A 21,536-nucleotide genomic window follows, 5' to 3' on the forward strand; every position below is an offset into this window, starting at 1 on the left:
TTAGAATTACTAAATGAGTATGAGCTTAGCTAAGTTTTTATTCAGATTTCCTTATTTGGCCAAAATCACAATTAGTAAGAAAGTTATAGTAGGAAATAGATCAAATATATCCTTTGCAAAGTCTCTTCTCTTTATGATTAGATCATATAAACAAACATACATGCACACACATATTTATAAAATGTTTATGATGCTTCCATCTTGGGTGAGAATAATAAATAACATATTTACATATCAAAATACCTTTGGGCACATGGATAGAAGCAATTTATCACATTGGTTGCCATTTGAGATATGAGAATCAGTGGTAGGGGGAGTAGAGTAAGGACAGTTGGTTTCATCAGATTTTGAACCACAGGAAAATGTGTTATCTATGCAAACAGTAAACAAGTCACTAAAAAGAATAATATTCACTTCTTGTACATTTGTTTAGCTTATTTTCATGCCTGGAAAGTATATATTTAACTCATTTAGCCTTTGCGGTCATTATAATGAGTTGGCTTGACTTTTGCAAACGTTTGGTTTCACGGGAAGCTGCAGGGCTCAGAAAACATGCTTAGATATTTGTTTCAGTGAGGAACATACAATGGCAGAAGACTTCATAAGCAGATGGTTCTGAAGAGGATTCTGTTACACAAATGTGACACAGTTAATGCACAGACACTAAAGAGCAATCTGCTACATCCGTCTTGAAAGGAGAAGGAACTGAGCATCAATACCATATTGACTGTGGCAGATTCACCTGAAAAGTTCCCACCCTCCATCAGTTGTGACAGGTTTCTTTTCCTATCCATAATTTCCGCCTTACTGCCTGCCTATTACAGTGAAAGAAGCAATTGCCAAAAAAACTTGGTAAGAGCAGTTATTAATGTGTATACTGAATTTAATTAATATCTCTTTAAACAAAACAAATGGAAGTGTACTTAACCACTATTTCTAGAACTCTAATCACTGGCTGACAGATGAAGGCATCTTCATAACTAGAGCAAGTAACAAAAAAAAGAGACACAGAGAAAAGTAATGTTCGGGGCCAGCACTGTGGCACAGCAGGTTAATGCCCTGGCCTGAAGCACTGGCATCCCATATGGGTGCCGGTTTGAAACCAGCTGCTCCTCTTCTAATACAGCTCTCTGCTATGGCCTGGGAAAAGAGTAGAAGATGGCCCAAGTTTTAGGCCCCTGCACCCATGTGGGAGACCTGGAAGAAGATCCTGGCCCCTGGCTTTGGATTGGTACTCCGGCCGTTGCGGACAACTGGGGAGTGAACTATCGGATTGAAGACCTGTCTCTCTCTGCCTCTCCTTCTCTCTGTGTAATTCTGACTTTCAAATAAATAAATAAATCTTAAAAAAAAAAAAAAAGAAAAGTGATATGATGTGATATTCAAGAATAATTCCTTAAGGAAAGGAGACAAAGCATGCAAATAAATACAATGGGATAAGTTGAGTATTTCTTATCTGAAATGCCTAGGATTAAAAATATTTCAGAGTTGGGGTATTTTTGGATTTTGGAATATTTGCATATATACATAAAGAAACTTCTTTGGAATGGGAATCAAAATCTAAACACAAAATTCATTTATGTCTCATATGCTCTTTTTTAGACTTATTTATTTATTTGAAAGGCAGTTACAGAGAAGCAAAGGCAGAAGAGAGATAGAGAGAGAGAGAAAGAAAGAGAGAGAGAGATCTTCCATCTACTGGTTCACTCCCCAGACATCCACGCTGGCCAGAGCTGTGCTGATCTGAATTCAGGAGCCAGGAGCTTCTTCCAGGTCTCCCATGCGAGTGCAGGGGCCCGAGGACTTGGGTCAGCTTCCACTGCTTTCCAAGTCATAGTAGAGAGCTGGATCAGAGATGGAGCAGCCGGGACTTGAACTGGTGCACATATGGGATGCCGGCACTGCGCTGTGGGATGCTACTACACCACAGCACTGGCCCCTGTCTCATATACTCTTATACATATAGCCTGAACATAATTTTATGCAGCATTTTTAGTGCACCTGCATTTTGATTGTGACCAATCACATAAGCAAGGTATAGAATTTTCCACTTGTGTAATCATGGAAGTGCTCACCAGGTTTTAGAATTTGGAGCATTTCGGATTTCAGACTTTTGGATTATCATGATCAGCCCATATTTTCATTCCAAAGAAGTCCAAAAAGATAGGAAACAAAGACTCAGAAAAACATTTATTTATATATATATACACACACACACACACACATACACACTTTGAGTTTTATATTTTTCTCTTTAATACTCTTAGGGCACATTAAAGCTAAAATTTTGGGCAGGTGCTGTGGTGTAATAGGTTAAGCCTCCCTTTGCAGTGCCAGTATCCCATGTGGGCAGCAGTTCAAGTCCCAGTCACTTTGCTTCTGATCAGCTTGCTGTTGGTAGCCTGGGAAAGTAGTGGCCAAAGTGCTTGGGCCCCTGCATCTGCATGGGTGATCTCCAGGAAACTCCTGGTCCCTGGCTCGGATTGGCTCAGTTCCAGTCATTGCAGCCATTTGGGCATGGAAGCAGATGGAAGACCTCTCTTTGTCTCTACTTCTCTTGTCCATGCCTCTATCTCTCAAATAAATAAATTTTTGGAAAAAAAAAAGTGCTAAAGTTTTAGAATAACACATATATGTTAAGCCCGCTTATTGCTGTCCTTTTAGAGTAGCAAAATGCCTCACCAATATTTTAACATTATAACAACCTTCTGGATTCAACTGAATATTACAAAGGACTGCTTTTAGAGTCTATTACAGAGGCGATCACTGTGATTTTATATTATGATCCTTTAAATAAGAGTGAACAAATACACATGAGCCAATATAACATGATGGTTAGAAATTAAGGGGATGATTTGATGCTATGCTTGCTTATGCTTCTTAACAATTACTTAAATTAGTAATTTTGGTTAGATGAATGTGATCTAATATCAGTACAAGAAAATTCAAGGGCTCATTTTTTTTATTTATTTGACAGAGTTAGATAGCGAGAGAGAGAGACAGAGAGAAAGGTCTTCCTTCTGTTGGTTCACCCCCCAAATGGCCACCATGGCCAGGGCTATGCCAATCTGAAGCCAGGAGCCAGGTACTTCTTCCTGGTCTCTGACACGGGTGTAGGGTCCCAAGCACTTGGGCCATCCTCCACTACCTTCCCGGGCCACAGCAGAGAGCTGGACTGGAAGAGGAGCAACCAGGACTAGAACCTGGTGCCCATATGGGATGCTGGCGCCACAGGTGGAGGATTAACCAAGTGAGCCACGGGGCTGGCCCCTGAGGGCTCATATTTTTTTTTTTCTTACTGTGGCATTTTTATCTGTTATGTTTCTAATGGTATGACTGTTATGACTATTTCTTTTAATTGCCTCTCATGAGTTTTTGCTGTTACCTCTCTATCCATCCATCTATTTCATTCATTCAAGAAAGGCATCATGAATCATTGCTATGTTCTAGATGCTGTACAAGGATGCCGTAACAAAGCAGACACATGTGAACTTGATGTCAGATCCCAAATCAAAATTCAACCTTCACCATATTGCTTTCCTTGGCCTGGCCACTTCCAAGTGCTCTCTCTCCTTCCCTTAAACTCAAGAATACTTACTTCCAAAGAACTTTATTCAAGCCCTTAATTACAGTTCATTATAGAATGCTGTAACTACTTTACCCCCATGCTTTTAACAAATGAAGAAAGCTCTATAGAGAGGGTTCCTGCTTGCATGTTGTTTACTACTGTTTAATCTAGTGTTTTAACATCCAGATACTTCACCAGTACCTGAGAGAAGATAGGACAATCAACTGTATCACTTCCACAGGTGTAACAATCATTGCTCCTTCTGGTTTTCTTCCTCTTGCTTCTCTTTTCTTCTTCTATTATTACTATTATTATTATTATTGTTTTATTATTGTTGTTGCTATTGGAATTCTATTGTCTGCTATAAGCAGACATACAGTTGGTGCCTCATATATGGTAAGTAACACATTTATTACCTTTGCTCTCTCATTACACTTTTGATTGTATTTTCTAGTATTCTGCCTACAGCAGATACTTTGGGATGGAGTCACATTCAGCAGACACATTTTCTTCAATATATGGAATTATTTACTAAGACTCAAAAAGTCTTGTGCAGTGAAGAAATCATTGAATAAATAAATGAATGAAAAACACATTCATCTATTTTTCTCAACAATACATTTGAGATCATGGCATACTTATAAAAGCTTAGAAAATCACCAAGGAAATTTTTAGCCTTGACCTAGTTGGAATGCAAGTCATAATGCCAGATATGTGGCATACGGTAAGCATTAGTAAGTGGCAGCCATAACTAAAGTAATGGTCACCTTACAAGTGTGGCTCATACTGTTTCTGAGAAGGAGAGCACAACCACACAGGATCATGCCTGAGGTACACACAGCTGCACTTACAGCTACTTCCAACTTCCCCCTTTGTCTTCTCTAAAGAACCACCACACAAACACCAGAAAGTAACTTCCATAAATGTAAGAATTTGGTTTGTTAGTTTTACTACAGAATTCTAAGGGCCTAGTTCATCCTGCATCCTCAATAAATACTTGTTTAATAAATGAAGAAAGCTGGGAGTTTGGATTGGAGGAAGGTGGTGGGCAGGAAGAAGCATCATGTACCCAAATCTGTATATATTAAATGCATGAAGTTGTATTCCTAAACAAAGTAAATAAAAATAAAAATAAATAAATGAAGAAACGTTCTCTAGGAGTATAACAATCGTTCAATTTATTTCATCTTTCTCCTAGTTTCCCCCACTTCCATATACATTTATAAAAAAATCTCAGGTCCAGAACTGACTCAGGGTCCACATTTTCACAGGATCCCCTGTGATTCAAATGAGAAGCACTGATATAAATAACAAAAACTTCCACTTCCCTACTCCTAACATGATTTAAAAAAATTGTCGTTCAGAACCCAAACTACTATGAGCTCTAGTTTCTAGCACTTTGTGCTTTTGAGAAATAGAATACAGAAACAAATAGAGTGAGTCAGGTGCTAGGATTTGAAGTCCCTCTCTGTCAGTATCTCTCTCTCATCTATCTATCTATCTATCCATGATCCATCCATCCATCTCTATATATCATCTATCTACCTTGTCTCTTCTTTCTTAGTTTCTCTTTCTCACCCTCTCTCTCTCTCTCTCTCCATCTCTGTCTTCTGTTTTTTTCTCTTAGTCTCTTTCTCTGTCTACCTATGTCCTCTCTTCCCTTCTGTCCCCTTAAGTCTCCCCTCCCTTCTCCCTTAGTTCCTTCTCCCTAATGAAATGATACTATACAGAAAAACAGCACATAGTCAAGTTTTCTATGCTAATTTACTTTCTTAATGTTGATGAACTCCTAGCCAGATTTAACTACATCAAAGAAGTCACCCTCTTTTATTTCGCCTCTTTTCTGCCTCTTTGCCCCCGGTGTGACCTCTTCACTCTTCCTCTGTCTCCTGGAAAGGAGGAGTTAAAACTCACTGCGTATCTGGCATATGCAGACTCATTAGTTCAGTTTACTTCATCTAATGCTTGAGCCAACAGGAAACACAGCCACGGGGAGAGGGACCTGGAACCAGAGTCAGTCTCCATAGCTGCTCTCTCTCCTATGTTGTACCTTTTCGATGACATTTTGAAGGTATCCTGTCATAATTGTGGGTCAGAGGACAAAAGATCAAAAGGGAAGCTTTGGGATCCTGGGAGAAAACTATCAAGGGATACAGCCATTTATTAGTGATCAGCTCACTTTATAAACAACATCCCAAGATCTTGCCCAAACCCCTTCTCAGCTTCAATTGCCAACATTTAAAATCCAGCTATATCTCTACTAATGAACCTAAGGGAGGTTTAATTATTCTCACTTAATGACACGGGACACAGAGGCTCCAGTGGATTTATCCTTCCGCCCCTGGATGCAGACAATTCAGGGTTTTCCATCCTGCCAGAGTGAGGTCTCCTGTGGATAGCTCTGCGCAGCATCCTCCCCCCACCCCCACAGGCACAGGCAGCCCCCAGGAGTTTGTAGCCAAGTATTCCTGCCAGCAGGTGCAGGCTTATCAGATTCCACTAAAGAGAGGCATCTCATGGGATTTGGATGAAAGCAACTATGATTGCTGGGTGCCCTGGGACTCTGCAACTGCCTGACTCCACGACAATAAGCAGAAACACTGAGAGACAGCATCAGCCTTCTCGGATCTTCACATTCGTCCAGCACTCCAAGGCTGTGTAAGCATTTAAGTCCTTATATTAAATTCTTTTCCGCTTGAATTTCAAGAATAGTTTCTATTTTCTCACAAACCCTCATTTAAAATACCTAACAGCAGTGCACTGCTGTCACTAAGCTTTTGTTCTATCCTATACATTTTTCTCTAGAAAAACACTCACACAACCATAAATATTTCTTTGTCAACTTCTCCTTTACAAACTGATTTTCATGGCAAGGGTCACAGCATAATTTTTTCCCCAGAAACCTTTTATTTAAGGAATACAGGGGCTGGGACTGTGGTGCAGTGGGTTAAGGCCCCAGCCTGCAGTGCTGGCATCCCACGTGGGCGCTGGTTTGAATCCTGGCTGTTCCTCTTCCAATCTGGCTCTCTGCTGTGGCCTGGGAAAGCTGTGGAAGATGGCCCAACTCCTTGGGCTCCTGCACCTGTGTGGGAGACCAGGAAAAATCTGGCTCCTGGTTTTGGATCAGCTCAGCTCAGCTCTGGCCATTGTGGTCATTTGGGGAGTGAGCCAGCAGACCTCTCTCTCTCTCTCTCTCTGGCTCTACCTCTCTCTGTAACTCATAAAATAAATCTTTAAAAAAAGGAATACAAACTTCATGCATTTCATAAGTACAACTTTAGGAACATAGTGATTCTTCCCACCATACCCACCCTCTTACCTACATTCATACCCCTCTTCCTCCTCCATCTCCTGTTCTCATCCTTATTTATTACTAAGATCTATTTTCAACTAACTATACACATATGATTAATTCTATACTAAGTCAAGAGTTCAACAAATGGTATGAAAAAAAAAAAAAAAAACACAACTTTTCCTCAATAGTCCTCACAAGGGCTGTTCAAAATCATTGCATCTCAAAGTGTCAATTTCACTTCTATAGATAATCTTTTTTTTAATCTCTATTTCTGGCTCACAGTAAATGCTTAATAAATAGCCACGGACTGAATGGATATGCTCATGCTACTTCCTAATATTTCTTCTCTCAACATTGCCTGTCTACAATAAGAACTGGTTCCTTTCAAGAAATGCAGATCCAGAATGAAGTCACAGGGGATCAGAGTGGCTTTAAGCACTGAAACTGTGCTGTCTTCAGAGACTGAAGGCAGTATTGGGGGGGGGGTGTTTTGGGGGAAGGGTAGTGAAGAATTCAAGGAAATCTTTCTTTCATGTGAGCTACTAGAGCTTCCAGGGATGGCACACTTCTGGGTCAAGGAGACAGCTGCTCTTGTGACTCCTTAAAAGTTGTCCGTGAGGACATCCAAGGATCTGATAGCTTCACTAATTGTCCTTTTCTGTATCCAGATCCAAGCCAGGGTCCTACATCTATCTACTTTCCCAACTAAATGTACTTACTTTTGTAGACTCTTCATTATTCCTCCTGACTCACTCCCAAACCCAGTGGGTTATGCTCTTGTGGAAGGATCATAATCAGATAGCCACTTACATTTTTATATATTTTAACTTACAGACATGTTTTAACAGTTTCCTTCATACTTCTACCCCAAAGAGATGGGCAGTTCCATCCGTATACCCTCAGGGGAACAATGTAGCAGGGAGATAATCCTTGGTCATCATGAACTTTGTTTCCCAAAGCTCAAATGGGTGAGAGCCATGGGGTGAGAGAGTACTTCATTGCTTTCTTGGCCCAGAAGTAAATTCTCTGCAGTGGATCTTGGCAAGAGGGGCTATTGGCACCCTTGCAAAATTTGTGTGTCCTAAGCATGGCATAAAAATTCGGAACCTAGTGGGTGCTGACCACACTGTGATTTCCCAGATGGATACATAACTTCATGACAAAAGGAAGTCTACCACTCAAATCTGGACACTCTGTTAGAATCAGCACAAATTGAAACAAAATTAGTTGGATTTCCCTCCACCAGAAATAAAGTCAATTCATAATGATAAGTGTTACATCTCAAATGCCCTGACTTGTGTGGATTCAAGTTCGCAGACGCTATCAAATCGAGAACATGGGCTTTTACTTGGAGAGATGCTTTGTGCTGTAATTCTGAATCTGATGTCACCTGCTTCTGGGTTGTCAAAGAGCTCTCCTTAGCTGGAAGGAAGAGTGGCTCCATCCTTGGCTGGCTGCGGTATGCCAGCTCTGGAAGGGAACGACCATGGAATATGCAGTAAATGTAGCAGCAATGGGCTCCGGGTTCAAGCAGAACAAATATCAACACAGCCAAAATCCATGACAGGAGAAAAATAATCAAGCTAAGTTTTTGCAATCACCTTGTCAATGAACTGCACATTCAAAATCAGAAGGATTTACAAGCTACTTAAAAATATGATGCCTGTCACTTAAATAGTGCTTGTTATATTCTGAACTACATTCTAAATGATTCAAGTCACATGATCACTACTGCACGCTCACACAGGATGTTATTTTATTTGTCCTATTGCACAGGTGAAATATATTATTAGCCCCACTTCATGGGGGTATGTGGGAATTATGGGACCTACCTAAGGGCATATGGAAAGTAAGAGGCAGTCCTGGGGTTTGAACTTGTCACTCCAGCTACAGAGCTCAGCTTGACCACCACACAAAGCTGCCCTTGCCCACACGAGAAAGCTCAAATCTTTGAGTGGCATAATTCCCCAAAGAAAAAGACTATCAGGTTCATTCTGTCTCTTTTGAAAGGAGGTAACAGCAGCTAAGAAGGTAAAGAGATTCACTCAGTGTCACACAGCTCAGCCGATCACTCATCATTGTTTTATGACAAACAATAGTCACTGTCAATCAAATTCATCATTCTGCTTTTAATGTTTCCCAAATGGGAAATCAAAAGGTTTAAACCTATCCTTTTACAACCTTCAAGGAATCTTACCCAAACTGTTCTAAAGCTGACATGGTCCTGACTGACAGGATGCCAAGCAGTAGCCAAGGCCAGGGAAGCTCCTTGCTGGATCATCTCCTGGAGCCAGGAAGCCACGGAACAGAAGAGCAGCAAGGAGAGCAGGGGGTGGACCCCTGAGGACTGTAATGTAGTCATTTCAGATACGAGGCCTGGATGCCCAGCAAATTTTTCTCTACTTTGATTGAAGTATCTAGGATTAGAATTCTATATTTTATAAATGTATCTTTATGCTGCCCTATTCATGTTCCAAAAACTTCAACACAAGGTTCTTAGGGAAAAGTTCTTATCTTCTAAAAAGCAAAATGACCTTATTTGAACCCCCCTTACCTTTTAGCAATGACTAGCACAAAAATTGTCCTGTGTCACTGGCATACCTAAAGTCCCTAAGATGAAAGACTGTTAAAGAAATAATCTGAAAGAGAATGAATTAATTGTGAGAAGAATTATTTTTTTAAATCTGCCATGGAAGCAAGATGTTGCCATAAGCAGTCTATATTATTTATATCACTGGGCATCCAATGACCTCTCATCTTAAATCTCTTTGTTTTGTATCTGTTGACATTTCCTGTCATTGATATGCTCAGACCTGCATTACAGCACCTGCTGAAAGCTTAATCAGGTGATATTCCAAAAATGTCACTTACTCATTTATAATCTTTTCAATCCTTATTTCAATTTCTATCCTAAGAATACACTCAGTGTTTTCACAAAAGAAGATGGTGATGAATATGGATCTGCCAATGTAAAAAACATCTTAAAAAGTGAAACTAGAGGCAAGAAAGCAATTAAAATTGTGCTGAGGAAGTTGTTGACAAAGTCCAAAGAAACAAAATCATTTAAGAAACACTTAACTTGAGTAACTATAGTAGGACATGAAAGAAAAAATTAAGACTCTCCCTTCTAGAGTTGTGTGTTGTTTTAAGGAGAAAAAAAAATAGAATTGAAAAATAACTATGATCATTCTGAATATTATTTATTAAATTAGAAAAGAAGTAACAGATTTGATTAAAGTACAAGACTCAGAAGAAACATACATTAATTTCTTAGATGTCTGACTTTTAGTGTTCTCTCTAACAAATACGGTGAGCTCAATGTGTATGTATTCCAACAAAATAGCAAAAGACCCTCACGGGGAGACATCAACTCATGATCAACTTCATTGGATTGAATCCCTCTTCACATTCCCTTGAGAAGGCTGGCTTTGAGGGCTTTACATAACCCAACAGAACAGACAACAAGTTTTACCATGGTTTTTAGACAACCCATAGAATAAGCACACCAGCAAAACAGAGACAGTAACCAAGTTACCACTAGCCTCGAAGGTTTTCTAGAACCCACCACAGTGGCAGATGCAAACTTGGCTGTTGTACTTACCGCATTGAAGTTGGGGAAGAGGTTGACTGCGGCCGCAGTGTCAAGAGGAAAGGGAAGAAATGGTTTAATATCCAGCGATGGTTGCAAAGGAGGGGCTGGTGGACGAACCAGGGCTGGGAGAGCAGGACTCTGGCACGTACCACCTGTGGAGACGAGAGCAAAGCGGGCAATCAAGGACACCAGGCATGGAAAAACCACCAAGGTCTCTTCTGAGACAAAAAGCACAGCTTTGTAGGTTACTGGAAAAAACAAGACATGGAGTCAATTGACTTCCACTGGGTGCTGGCCAGTAAGCAGATTTGCCATCAGGCACAGGGAGTTAGTTGAGCTGTTCTCTTTTCCTTGGATTTTAACTATCTGGTTCTAAGTAGCAGCCAACACTTCAAACTCATTGTTTTGCTGCCTAGAGCTCCGGATTGGGTCAGCAATAACCTGTAACAAAGGTCTCTTGGAAAACCCCCAATGCTGATCACCCATCCCTCCTTGAAAACTAACCTGCTCCAACTTACACATCAAATCTGAGTGATTATTTTACAGAACTGCTCTTTTCCATCACATCCCAAACTCTGGCAGCAAGATGACATGAACTTGGCACAGAAAAGAAACTTAACCACAAACACAGGCAGCCACACCTTACTGCCCTGCTCACTGGAGTATTAAAACCAGCAAACCCAGTGCTACAATCTGGACAATCTCTGGGATGTTCAGCAGCACCCCCAAAGCTCTGACAATTCAATGACTACCTGGCTCCACCTGGCCATGAGAAGGTGGGATAGAGGGCCACCAATGAAGAGGCAAAGGGAACATTATGCCCACAAAGACACCCCTATGTATATCCGTAGGTGGCCAGCTGTTTGCAAGGGAGCAGCTCCCTGGGATAGGACTCCACCACACAGAAGCTGGAGGGCCGGAGCTCATCCTCAGTGTTCAGTTTCCAAAATTTTGGTAATATTCCAAAACATCAATTTGCTGTTAATTAAAGGCTGTCTGAATCCTAGGAAACTGTTAAAATATGCCAGCATTCTTCTAATCTGAGAGACAAGCAACAGACTGTATAAACCTGCTGGTGAGAATCCAAGAAGCCTTAGGAAAACAAAATGTAGTGAGATTTTTCCTTTCTCACAGAAAGGCATTCAGGAAAATAGCATGGAGAAGACAGGTTCCTGTCTGTGCCATGTACGTGCCTGCCACTGGCTTTAAAAATAGCAGAGTAAGGCCCACAGGAATTACCTTAACAGACATCAAAACCCACTCTCGATAACTACACAAAGATCATCACCCTGCCCTCAGTCCTTTCCCCAGGCCCAGCAAATATTTGGAAAATGGTTTCTCAGTAAAAGATCCAGTCCTATTGGGCTAGAGGATCTGCTAACAAGGTGGATAACTTAATACCTATAACAGAAGCCATCAGCACAGGATTTAATTAACCATACACAAGAACCGTCAGCCCTCCTACTTGCAGGTATAAAATCAGCTGGAGTCAAATGGACAAGAACAGTATTTTCCCCAGTGTTTTAGCTTCCCTCTTGAAATATTCCTTAACAACCGCAAGGCCAGTAACAGTAGTTCGAATCAACAAAACAATTTTTATGAAAGTAGTACAAACCAGGGAATCAGGGCAGATGTGAAAACAAAGAGAGATAAAAGCAAAATACAGCAAGTCTGTATTCACTGGGACATGCTATAAACATATTTTATTGCCTACCTGGTGGTGTATTGAGTGTGGAGGTGTAACCTTTTCTAGAGGGCATTCATAAAACTTTGGTGATAGACTCATCCTGAGTTTAGTATTGGTAAAAGGTTCTCTTTTAATAAAAAGTTTGAAGAACCAAAATAAATTTTTGTTGGTACCTCTTTAAAAAATTCAGTAGTAAAATAAGTTTCGGTTGAAATCAATGGTGTTTTCTAACATGTATGCAAATAGTGAGCATCAATAAATTTAAACTGTTTCCATCCATATTCTGTCATTATTTGCAAAGAATATTCATAAACATGCATCATTTTGTTTGACTTTAAGACTTCAGAAATTAGGTAAGGGCTAACATAATATTATATCAAGAAAAAATATGTGTTTGTAAGTGTTTTAGTTGTTTATGTTGCATTCAAAGAAACATCCCATACTCAAAATAGTAAGAATGCAATTTAGCAGAGATATATTCTATTATTGTAATTTTGGCCCTTCTTTAGTTCAAGATATCCAAATAAGTTAATGAACAGCTCAAGAGGTTGGCATTGAGTCGAGAGGACTAAGCCTCTTGCAACCCCATCACATATCAGAGTACTTGCTGCTCCACCTCCAATCTAACTTCCCACTAATGTGCTTGAAAAGGAAGCAGAAGATGGCGCAAGTACTTGGGTCCCTGCCATCCATAGGAGACCAGGATGGAATTTGAGGCTCCTGGCTTCAGCCTGGCCCAAGTCTAGCTACTGCTTGCTTGCTCTCTCTCTCTCTCTCTGCCTTTCAAAATAAAGTATTAAAAATAAATGTTTTAAAAAATAGAATAGGTTGGGCTTATTTTTATGTAGCATGTTGAGAAGAACAAAGAATAAAAGTACATTAATGTAATTACCAGTTCATTTTAATTCTTCTCTTTCCTACTACAGGGTGTGTATTTCAATCATATTTAGATTTTAAGCCCTCAGTATTATAAATGGAGTTTTCTTCATAGGAGATTAAAAAACATCAATGGAGAATCACAAAACTTTGGAAAGTTGGGGGAAATTCGTAAGCTCTTCTCTTCCCACTTGTTTGAAGAAGAATCTTCAAGACCATAGGAGGGCAGAGGACATGTAAGTGCACATTCGGTGCCTGTTTGCCATGCAAATACAGGTGTGGTAGATGCTGGGGGGTTCTTTCCAGAGACCTCTCACAACTGAGGCAGTCATTGTTCCAGTTTCTTGGGATTCTGGAAGCAATTGGCCTTTCCTTGAGACCCTCTTCATAAATTTCCCTGGGCCAAGGGGGGCCACCTCACCTAAGGCGACTCTCTAGTGGAGGGGTGAGCAGCCCCAGTGCAACCAGGGATTAATGCAGGAGTTTAAAGGCTTGGCCCCTTTGCCTCAAGAAAACTCTGCTCTGTGTCATCTCTAAAGTTCCTCATAGGAACTAGACCACACTGAGGTCCTGCTTCTGACTGCATCTCAGTCTGGCTCCTTCCTCTTTGGAATCCTGTGTTCCTGCTGCTCATGGGTGATGTCCCAAAGAGCCCTTCCCCCAACAACTCTCAGAATGCACTTCCAAAAGAACAACTGATCTCTTAAAAATTATTTCTAACATTTCTGCTTTTAAAACCCTTTAAATTTTTAATCCTGAAACATTTTCCTTGATCCAAACTATACTTGCTCAGCAACAAAAATATTATTTGCGAATAGTGTAAAATCAAAAATGCAAAGTGTGATATGATTCACCTGCAGAGCAGATTCAAAAATGCTCCTGAAGCGAGTTATTTTATCCCTTCTTTTTCAAGTACAAACTATTGTACTGGAGATACGAATATGTATGTTTATCATTATTTTCCTTTAAAATTGCCTTGATAATAACAAACATGAAAATATGTAATTCATTTTTAGACATTTATAAGGGGGGATTTTTTTTGTTAGTGTTTGCCAGTAGTGTTTTTCTGGTTGGAATGTCAAGCTTCTGGAGAATTAATATTGTGAATTAGGAGGGCATTGTAAAGCCCCCATGGAGTGCAGGCTGAATGTGTAAATTCATGTTATCTGTCCTGAAACTTTTTTTTTTTGACAGGCAGAGTGGACAGTGAGAGAGAGAGAGACAGAGAGAAAGGTTTCCTTTGCCCTTGGTTCACCCTCCAATGGCCGCGGCGGCCAGCACGCTGCGGCCGGCGCACCGCGCTGATCCGATGGCAGGAGCCAGGTGCTTCTCCTGGTCTCCCATGGGGTGCAGGGCTCAAGGACTTGGGCCATCCTCCACTGCACTCCCTGGCCACAGCAGAGAGCTGGCCTAGAAGAGGGGCAACCGGGACAGAATCCGACGGCCCGACCGGGACTAGAACCCGGTGTGCCGGCGCCGCAAGGTGGAGGATTAGCCTAGTGAGCCGCGGCGCCAGCCCTGTCCTGAAACTTAATATATATCTAGTGTCATATATTTCATTTCCTTGTCATTTTAACTTACACACAGTTATATCAAATTAAATTTTAACATAGTAACCTGATATCAGAATAGGTTTTACCTCTCTGTACCAAATTTGCTACATCTCATTAAAGTCAACAAAGTTAAAAAAAAAAAAAAGCATGGAGTAGAGAATAGTCATGAACACTGAAAGACAAACAAGATGAAGTAAATAGTCAAGGAAAGTTCACAATATCCCTCTCCTTCCCTTGATGATTTTATTTCTGTTGTGAAGTCTCAAGCTATAGAGAAAACATAATAAATATCACTTTGGTGTGTTCACAAGACAGCTGTATATCCACAAAAGTACTAATTTGTGAATTTGAAAAAAATATGGAGTAACCATTCTGAAGTGCTTGTCAGCAGAGACTGAGAAAGTGAAAGTTCACTTGAGGAATTGCATTGTTGAAAAAACAAACTGAAATATGAATTCTAAAATGTTTGACTTAATAACTGACATAGATGGATAGGAATTCTAAACCTGCAGTGATCAGTTGAAGCTTAATGTATTAGAGATAATGTACACAAAGTACCCAGCATATGGCCTGGCCAATTGGCACTCACTAAGTAAGGCATATATTTGTTTTAGCGAACATGATCAGCTGTCCAAGGTCTTCTGAAAGTAGGTGATGGAGATCATTTTAAAGGTAATTTCATATTCTCCTCTTTTATTTACTTTGACTCCAGCAGAAGAATACTCACAACAAGAGTTTACATGGTAACTCAGTATTTTGAAATATTCCTTATGGGTAGGGCAGTTTTCATTCCATCATACAACACTTTTAACCTTAAATTTCTGCCCTTGATCCATTCAGAGTTCATAAAACAACCACAGATACTCAGTCTGACAACTTAACCTTAATCTTACTCATAACTTTCATCTAACCTTATTATACAATTTAATCTTTCATTTTCCAAGATGACTAGTCGAATTTCAAAACGGAGGGTTGTTGCTGTTAAATATTCACTCCAGTGTATCACTTCGGAGTGTAAATAATCAATACTCAAAACTTCATGGAGGGGCTGGTGCTGTGGCACAGCAGGCAAAGCTGCCGCCTGCAGTGCCAGCATCCCATATGAACACCAGTTCGAGTCTTGGCTGCTCTACTTCCGATGCAGCTCTCTGCTATGGCCTGGGAAAGGAGATGGCCAAAGTCCTTGGTCCCCTGATTCCACATGGGAAATCCGGAAGAAGCTCCAAGCTCCTGGCTTTGGATCAGCCCAGCTCCAGCCATTGTGGCCATTTGAGGAGTGAACCAGTGAATGCAAGATCTTTCTGTCTCTCCCTGTCTGTAACTTTTGCCTCTCAAATAAATAAATAAAAAAAATCTTTTTAAAAGACCTTTTTAAAACCTTAAAAGAGAGAGAGAAGGAGAAACAAAGAGATGGCCAGGATGGCTAGGGCTGGGTCAGGCAGAAGCCAGGAGACAGGAGCTTCTTCCAGGTATCCCACATGGGTACAGAGGCCCAAGCACTCAGGCCGTCCTCTGCTGCTTTCCCAGGTGCACTGGAAGGGAGATGGATCAGATGTGTAGTAGCTGGCACTCAAACCAGCACCCATATAAGATGTGGGCATTCAGGTGGCAGATTAATCCACTACATCACAACACGTTTCCCAATTGCATTTTTTCAATAACTTTTTGTAGTTTCCTCGTGTGCGTGCATGTGTGTGCACATATGTGCATACAGATTTCAATCCGCATTTATAGAAAGCAGCTTAAATCTTCAATTCTGCAACATCCTGATGAGGGACATCAAACCTATAGTATCTTTAGTATCTTTTTCCTTTATCATCAGTTTATCTATTTTGAAATGTATATTTATATATACTTAATGAAATATACATGCAATTATCATATGTATACACATATATATTAAGCTTTGATCAAACTACTAAGTTATTCAGAATATTTATTCATAACAGGAACATATCTAGAGCAGTTTATATGTTAACAGAGCTCAAGTAGTTACCAATAAGCAACAAATTTGGAACACATGAAAAATTATTCCTATACATTCCAAATAATTAAATTAGAATTTTTCTTGTCTACTGAAGAGGTGAGGGGCTCACTGTAGAAAATCAGGGGTCTAAGTCATAAAGGGCATTCAAAATTTAGATCTGATACTAAAAATAATAAGTTAAAAAGACATGATGGATTCAGGACATATAAGCAAAACCCAGATTGACTAAACATTGGCGGTGGAGTACTATTGTTATTGGGATTGGCCAGCCTGTGTGGGAAAGAGGGTAAGGAATATAGCTAAACTTTAAAAACCTATTGAATAAAAGGCATAGATTAGCCTGTTATCCACTTAGTTCCTTTAAAATACATTGTTCTGTCAAACATCTATTATAATATCCAACTTACAAATCCAAAAGTCAAGCAAAAATCTTAGCAGGAAGAACCTGAGCAAACTGAACAATTTTCAGTGCACTGATGCAAATCACGTTTGAAATGAAACAGTATCAGTGATAACAAAAGCAAAATGATATAACAAGAACAAACACTTTACATGGTCACTTTTATCAAATTAGGCAAGTCACTTTAGTTCCCTTGCAGCCAGAACATAACATGTTAAAACCAATAGTTTTCTGTGAGCTTTTATTGTTGCTCAGAAAAAAAAAGAAAGAAAAGACAAGCAACAAAGTAGGCACATTCCCAAGATAATAAAGAAATATCCAGCATTTATCTCTGATATTTATCTACCATGGGAACAATTTGGCATTGCCCTCTTTTTGAGGAATTTTGAAAGATACTAATATGTTAAATGTGTTTCAGAAACCCTTGAGTTTACAATGTTTAACATCTTGCCAAATCAGAAAAACAAATGTGTGTTTGTTGTATCCTTGTGTGACAGCCTCTAAAACACTCAAGGTTGTTGGCCAGGGATTACAATGGGCAGTTTTGTTGTTACATATCCTTGTCTATGATAACTATCTATTTACCATGTTTCCTCAAACTTCAGTGACCCAAACTCTCATACAATTTCTGTCTTTGTTCCCAAATGAATGATACAACTAGAAATCCATTTTGAGATAAAATTTGAATTGTTTGGTTTGGTTACAATTTTTCTGTTACTGTCATAATTTGTTCCTTCTGCTTTGTATTTTTGATTCACCTCTTACATTTTGGAAAGTTGATGCATCACTTTTTATCTCAGACAAAACTGTCCACTGCCCTAAAATGACCTGCTCTTGGCAGGTCAATCAAAATGTTAACACAGTGTCTGATCCCACACAGGCAAGTGGGCAGCACTGATCCACATGGGATGATGACTGCTGTCTCATACATCCTGCTCTTGACCACAGAGAAATGAGGTGAGAAATGGAGTATGAGTCAGGGTAACTGGAGCACCACTCTGGAAACACTGATTCAAAAACATTTGCCCAAGTTAATGGTCAGGGATTTGATCTTTACCCATGAAAGAAAACACATGTGAAGGATCTGCATTTATTCCTTGCCCACATTCTTTATCATTTATTTTAGGCTTTGATATTTATATATTCCAGTAAGTCAACTCAAAATTAATTTTGGAAGAAGCTAAAAGCAAGCACTAACAAGCACTAATTAATATTATTTTGTCATACTGGCACTGAATGCCATGACCAAAGGCAAAATACTGATGTCATCCAGTTGCCAATATCTAAGTTGTCACTTAGAAGACGAATGGAATCTATCACTAATTCTAATTTTCATGAAAATTCTTGGTGCCTATGAAACACCAGAAAAGACTCAGTGAGGAGTAGCAGGGTGAGGAGTTTTAAACATTTAAACCCAAATATCCCTCTGTATTTCAGCCCCTCTGTCAAATAATGCATAATCCAGGACAGATACCTGCCTAAGAGGAAACCAAAAGATTTGTATTTGAAAGCTTCTCTCAAGTCAGCAATCAGGGATAAAATGGAGTGAGCACTGTGACACAGTGGGTTAAACCACTGCTTGGGATTCCTGTATCCTATGTTGGCATGCCTCGCATTAGGTCCTGTCTCCACTTCCGATCTAGCTTTCTGTTAACGTGCCTGGGGAGCAGGAGACGATGACACAAATACTTGAGTTCCTGATACCCACAAGAAAGACCGTGATGGAGTTCCTGGTCCTGGCTTCAGCCTGACCCAGCACTGTGGCCCTTGTGGGCATTTGGGGAGTAAACCAGCAGATGGATGATCTCTCAGTCTCTCCTCTTTCTGTCACTTTGCCTTTCAAACAAATAAGTAAATCTTACAAAAATGGAAAATATCACTCAAGTGGAATTTCCAAATATTTAATTTCACACAATACAGTACAAGAAAACAGGTACTTCATTAGTAGGATTTCCAAATGGTCACTAATAGCAACAGATGACTATTTTACATTTAAATTCATTGAAATTAAGTAAAATTAAAATTCAGTTTTCTCAGACTAGCTATAGTTCATCACTTTTTTATTTTTTTTTGACAGGCAGAGTGGACAGTGAGAGAGAGAGAGACAGAGAGAAAGGTCTTCCTTTGCCTTTGGTTCACCCTCCAATGGCCGCCGCGGCCGGCGCGCTGCGGCCGGCACACCGCGCTGATCCAAAACCAGGAGCCAGGTGCTTTTCCTGGTCTCCCATGGGGTGCAGGGCCCAAGCACCTGGGCCATCCTCCACTGCACTCCCTGGCCACAGCAGAGAGCTGGCCTGGAAGAGGGGCAACCGGGACAGAATCCGGCGCCCCGACCGGGACTAGAACCCGGTGTGCCGGCGCCGCTAGGCGGAGGATTAGCCTAGTGAGCCACGGCGCCGGCAGACTAGCTATAGTTCAAATATTTGATACCCACATGTCACTAGAGGCTACCATGTTGTACATAAAAAATTTATATCATCTCAGGAGTTTCTATTGGATTTTATAGTTGTAGTGCAAAACCAACATTCTCAACAATGGGAAATTTACAGATGAAGTACTTGATACAGTCTGAATCAGAATTGATTGTTGACAGGAAAGGAACCATTGGTTTCTCCTGGGTCCTTCTGCTTTTGAGATTGAGAATGGGGCTTCTCAGAGCCAAATGTGACCATTATCAGAAGCCAAGCAAATGCTGGGGTTGTGCCAGAAATGGTTAGTCACCCATTCCTAGGATGGCATGGCAATCTGAGTCTGTATGTGTGATCAGTGATGATAACACTTAAAACACAATCTAGGCCGGCGCCGCGGCTCACTAGGCTAATCCTCTGCCTTGCGGCGCCAGCACACCAGGTTCTAGTCCCCGTCGGGGCGTCGGATTCTGTCCCGGTTGCCCCTCTTCCAGGCCAGCTCTCTGCTGTGGCCAGGGAGTGCAGTGGAGGATGGCCCAGGTGCTTGGGCCCTGCACCCCATGGGAGACCAGGAGAAGTACCTGGCTCCTGCCATCGGATCAGCGCGGTGCGCTGGCCACAGTGCGCCGGCCGCGGCGGCCATTGGAGGGTGAACCAACGGCAAAGGAAGACCTTTCTCTCTGTCTCTCTCTCTCACTGTCCACTCTGCCTGTCAAAAAAAAAAAAAAAAAAAAATCTAATTTTTACAAAGTAATGCTTAAATAAATATTAATTAATAAGGACTGCTTTGGATAAAAATGACCACATCTTCTAACCAAGGATGCAAATGGGTCAGTCTGAGGGGCAAAGGGATGCTTATTAATATCTGGTACCTCTTGAGAGCACATTCACAAAACTTTTATTTTACCCAACAAACTGAATAAAAGTCCAGTCAGCCACATCTTTAAATCAAGCTAATGTAGACAATTAAACCTGCCTTACTACATGTGTCTCTCTGGGTAATTTCTTTCATGATATCAAGGTTTTGGTCTTGTTACATTGTCTTGTTCATCCATGATCTGTACATCTGATCTGGAACTTGTCTACATGAACTTCTCTGTGTTGGTCAAATGGAGTGGTGGTTGCTTAGAAACAGGAGAGAGAGGTCAATATCATTTCGGCTGCAGAGGAAACATGTAAGGTGGTAGTGTGTGTTAGATTTAACATCATGGGGATTTGGGGTGACCCTTTATGAGCCATTAAAGTGAGGAGGGTGAAGGTTAAAGCAGGATTTCATAATAATGACTGGTGCAGATAACTGGAAATTTCAACTAGGAATGAAATAAGAGTAGGATACTCTATATATGGATAAATAACTCTTACAGGTTATAGAAAGGAACTGATGCAAACCAGAATACCCAATGCCTTTGGAAACTTACATTTCAACTACCAAGTCAACCCAGAAAATAAATCATAACCCATGCACATTAAAGCACTGTAATTTGTGTTCATCTGAGTTTTATCTTACCCCACATATGCCTGAAACCTACATCAAAGTATATAGCAAATTACCAATCAGTTATTTATTCCTAGTTTAAGATGCAACTCCAATATGACTTCCCCTATTAAGCATCTCCTGGACATCTCTGTGGGAAGATCTCTCATTTGTGCTCTATACTACGCTGCACAGGCACCCCACATCACTAGATTTACATGCTTCTGTGTCTGTCTCCTCATATGGAGATGTTGGTTCTTAAGGAGGATGTCTGTTTTATAATTCCTTGTCTTCTATGTGCTATGGCATTCCTGGTACCTATAGAGTGATTTTTTATGTATGTTTCAGGTATGGATGGATGGAAGGATGAATGGACAAAAAGATGGATGTATGAAAGAATAGATGGATGAATGGGTAGACAGATGGGCAGACAGATGAACCGATGAATAAACAAAATAAATTCTCAGCCTGCTAGGATGCTGTGCTCCTTTTCTGCTATGCCCAAATCAAGGTGTCCACTTCAAAACTTGCTACTTCCTTGAAGAACCAGAAAAGAAAGGGGAACTAAACCAACAGTTTAGAGTGCTAACAAGATGAACATGTTATCATAAATGCTTAGACTAATTATTCTTTCATTATTGATTTTTCTTTAAAATAAACAAATGGTCCAAATATCAAAAAGCACTAATGTGTTTG

General features: G+C 40.4%; 1 protein-coding gene across 8 annotated transcripts in view; it reads right to left on the bottom strand.

The window, feature by feature from the left end:
• ZNF385D (zinc finger protein 385D) overlaps positions 1–21,536 on the bottom strand; it is a 1,067,118-nt gene that overhangs the window by 261,126 nt on the left and 784,456 nt on the right. For all 8 annotated transcript variants that reach the window (XM_051858856.2, XM_051858858.2, XM_051858860.2 and 5 more), the window contains one exon: positions 10,465–10,607. In XM_051858856.2, coding sequence (XP_051714816.1) covers positions 10,465–10,607 — 143 coding nt within the window. The remainder of the gene's footprint in view (positions 1–10,464; positions 10,608–21,536) is intronic.

The sequence above is a fragment of the Oryctolagus cuniculus genome, chromosome 4, assembly GCF_964237555.1.
Source record: "Oryctolagus cuniculus chromosome 4, mOryCun1.1, whole genome shotgun sequence".
In the NCBI taxonomy this organism is placed as follows: domain Eukaryota; kingdom Metazoa; phylum Chordata; class Mammalia; order Lagomorpha; family Leporidae; genus Oryctolagus; species Oryctolagus cuniculus.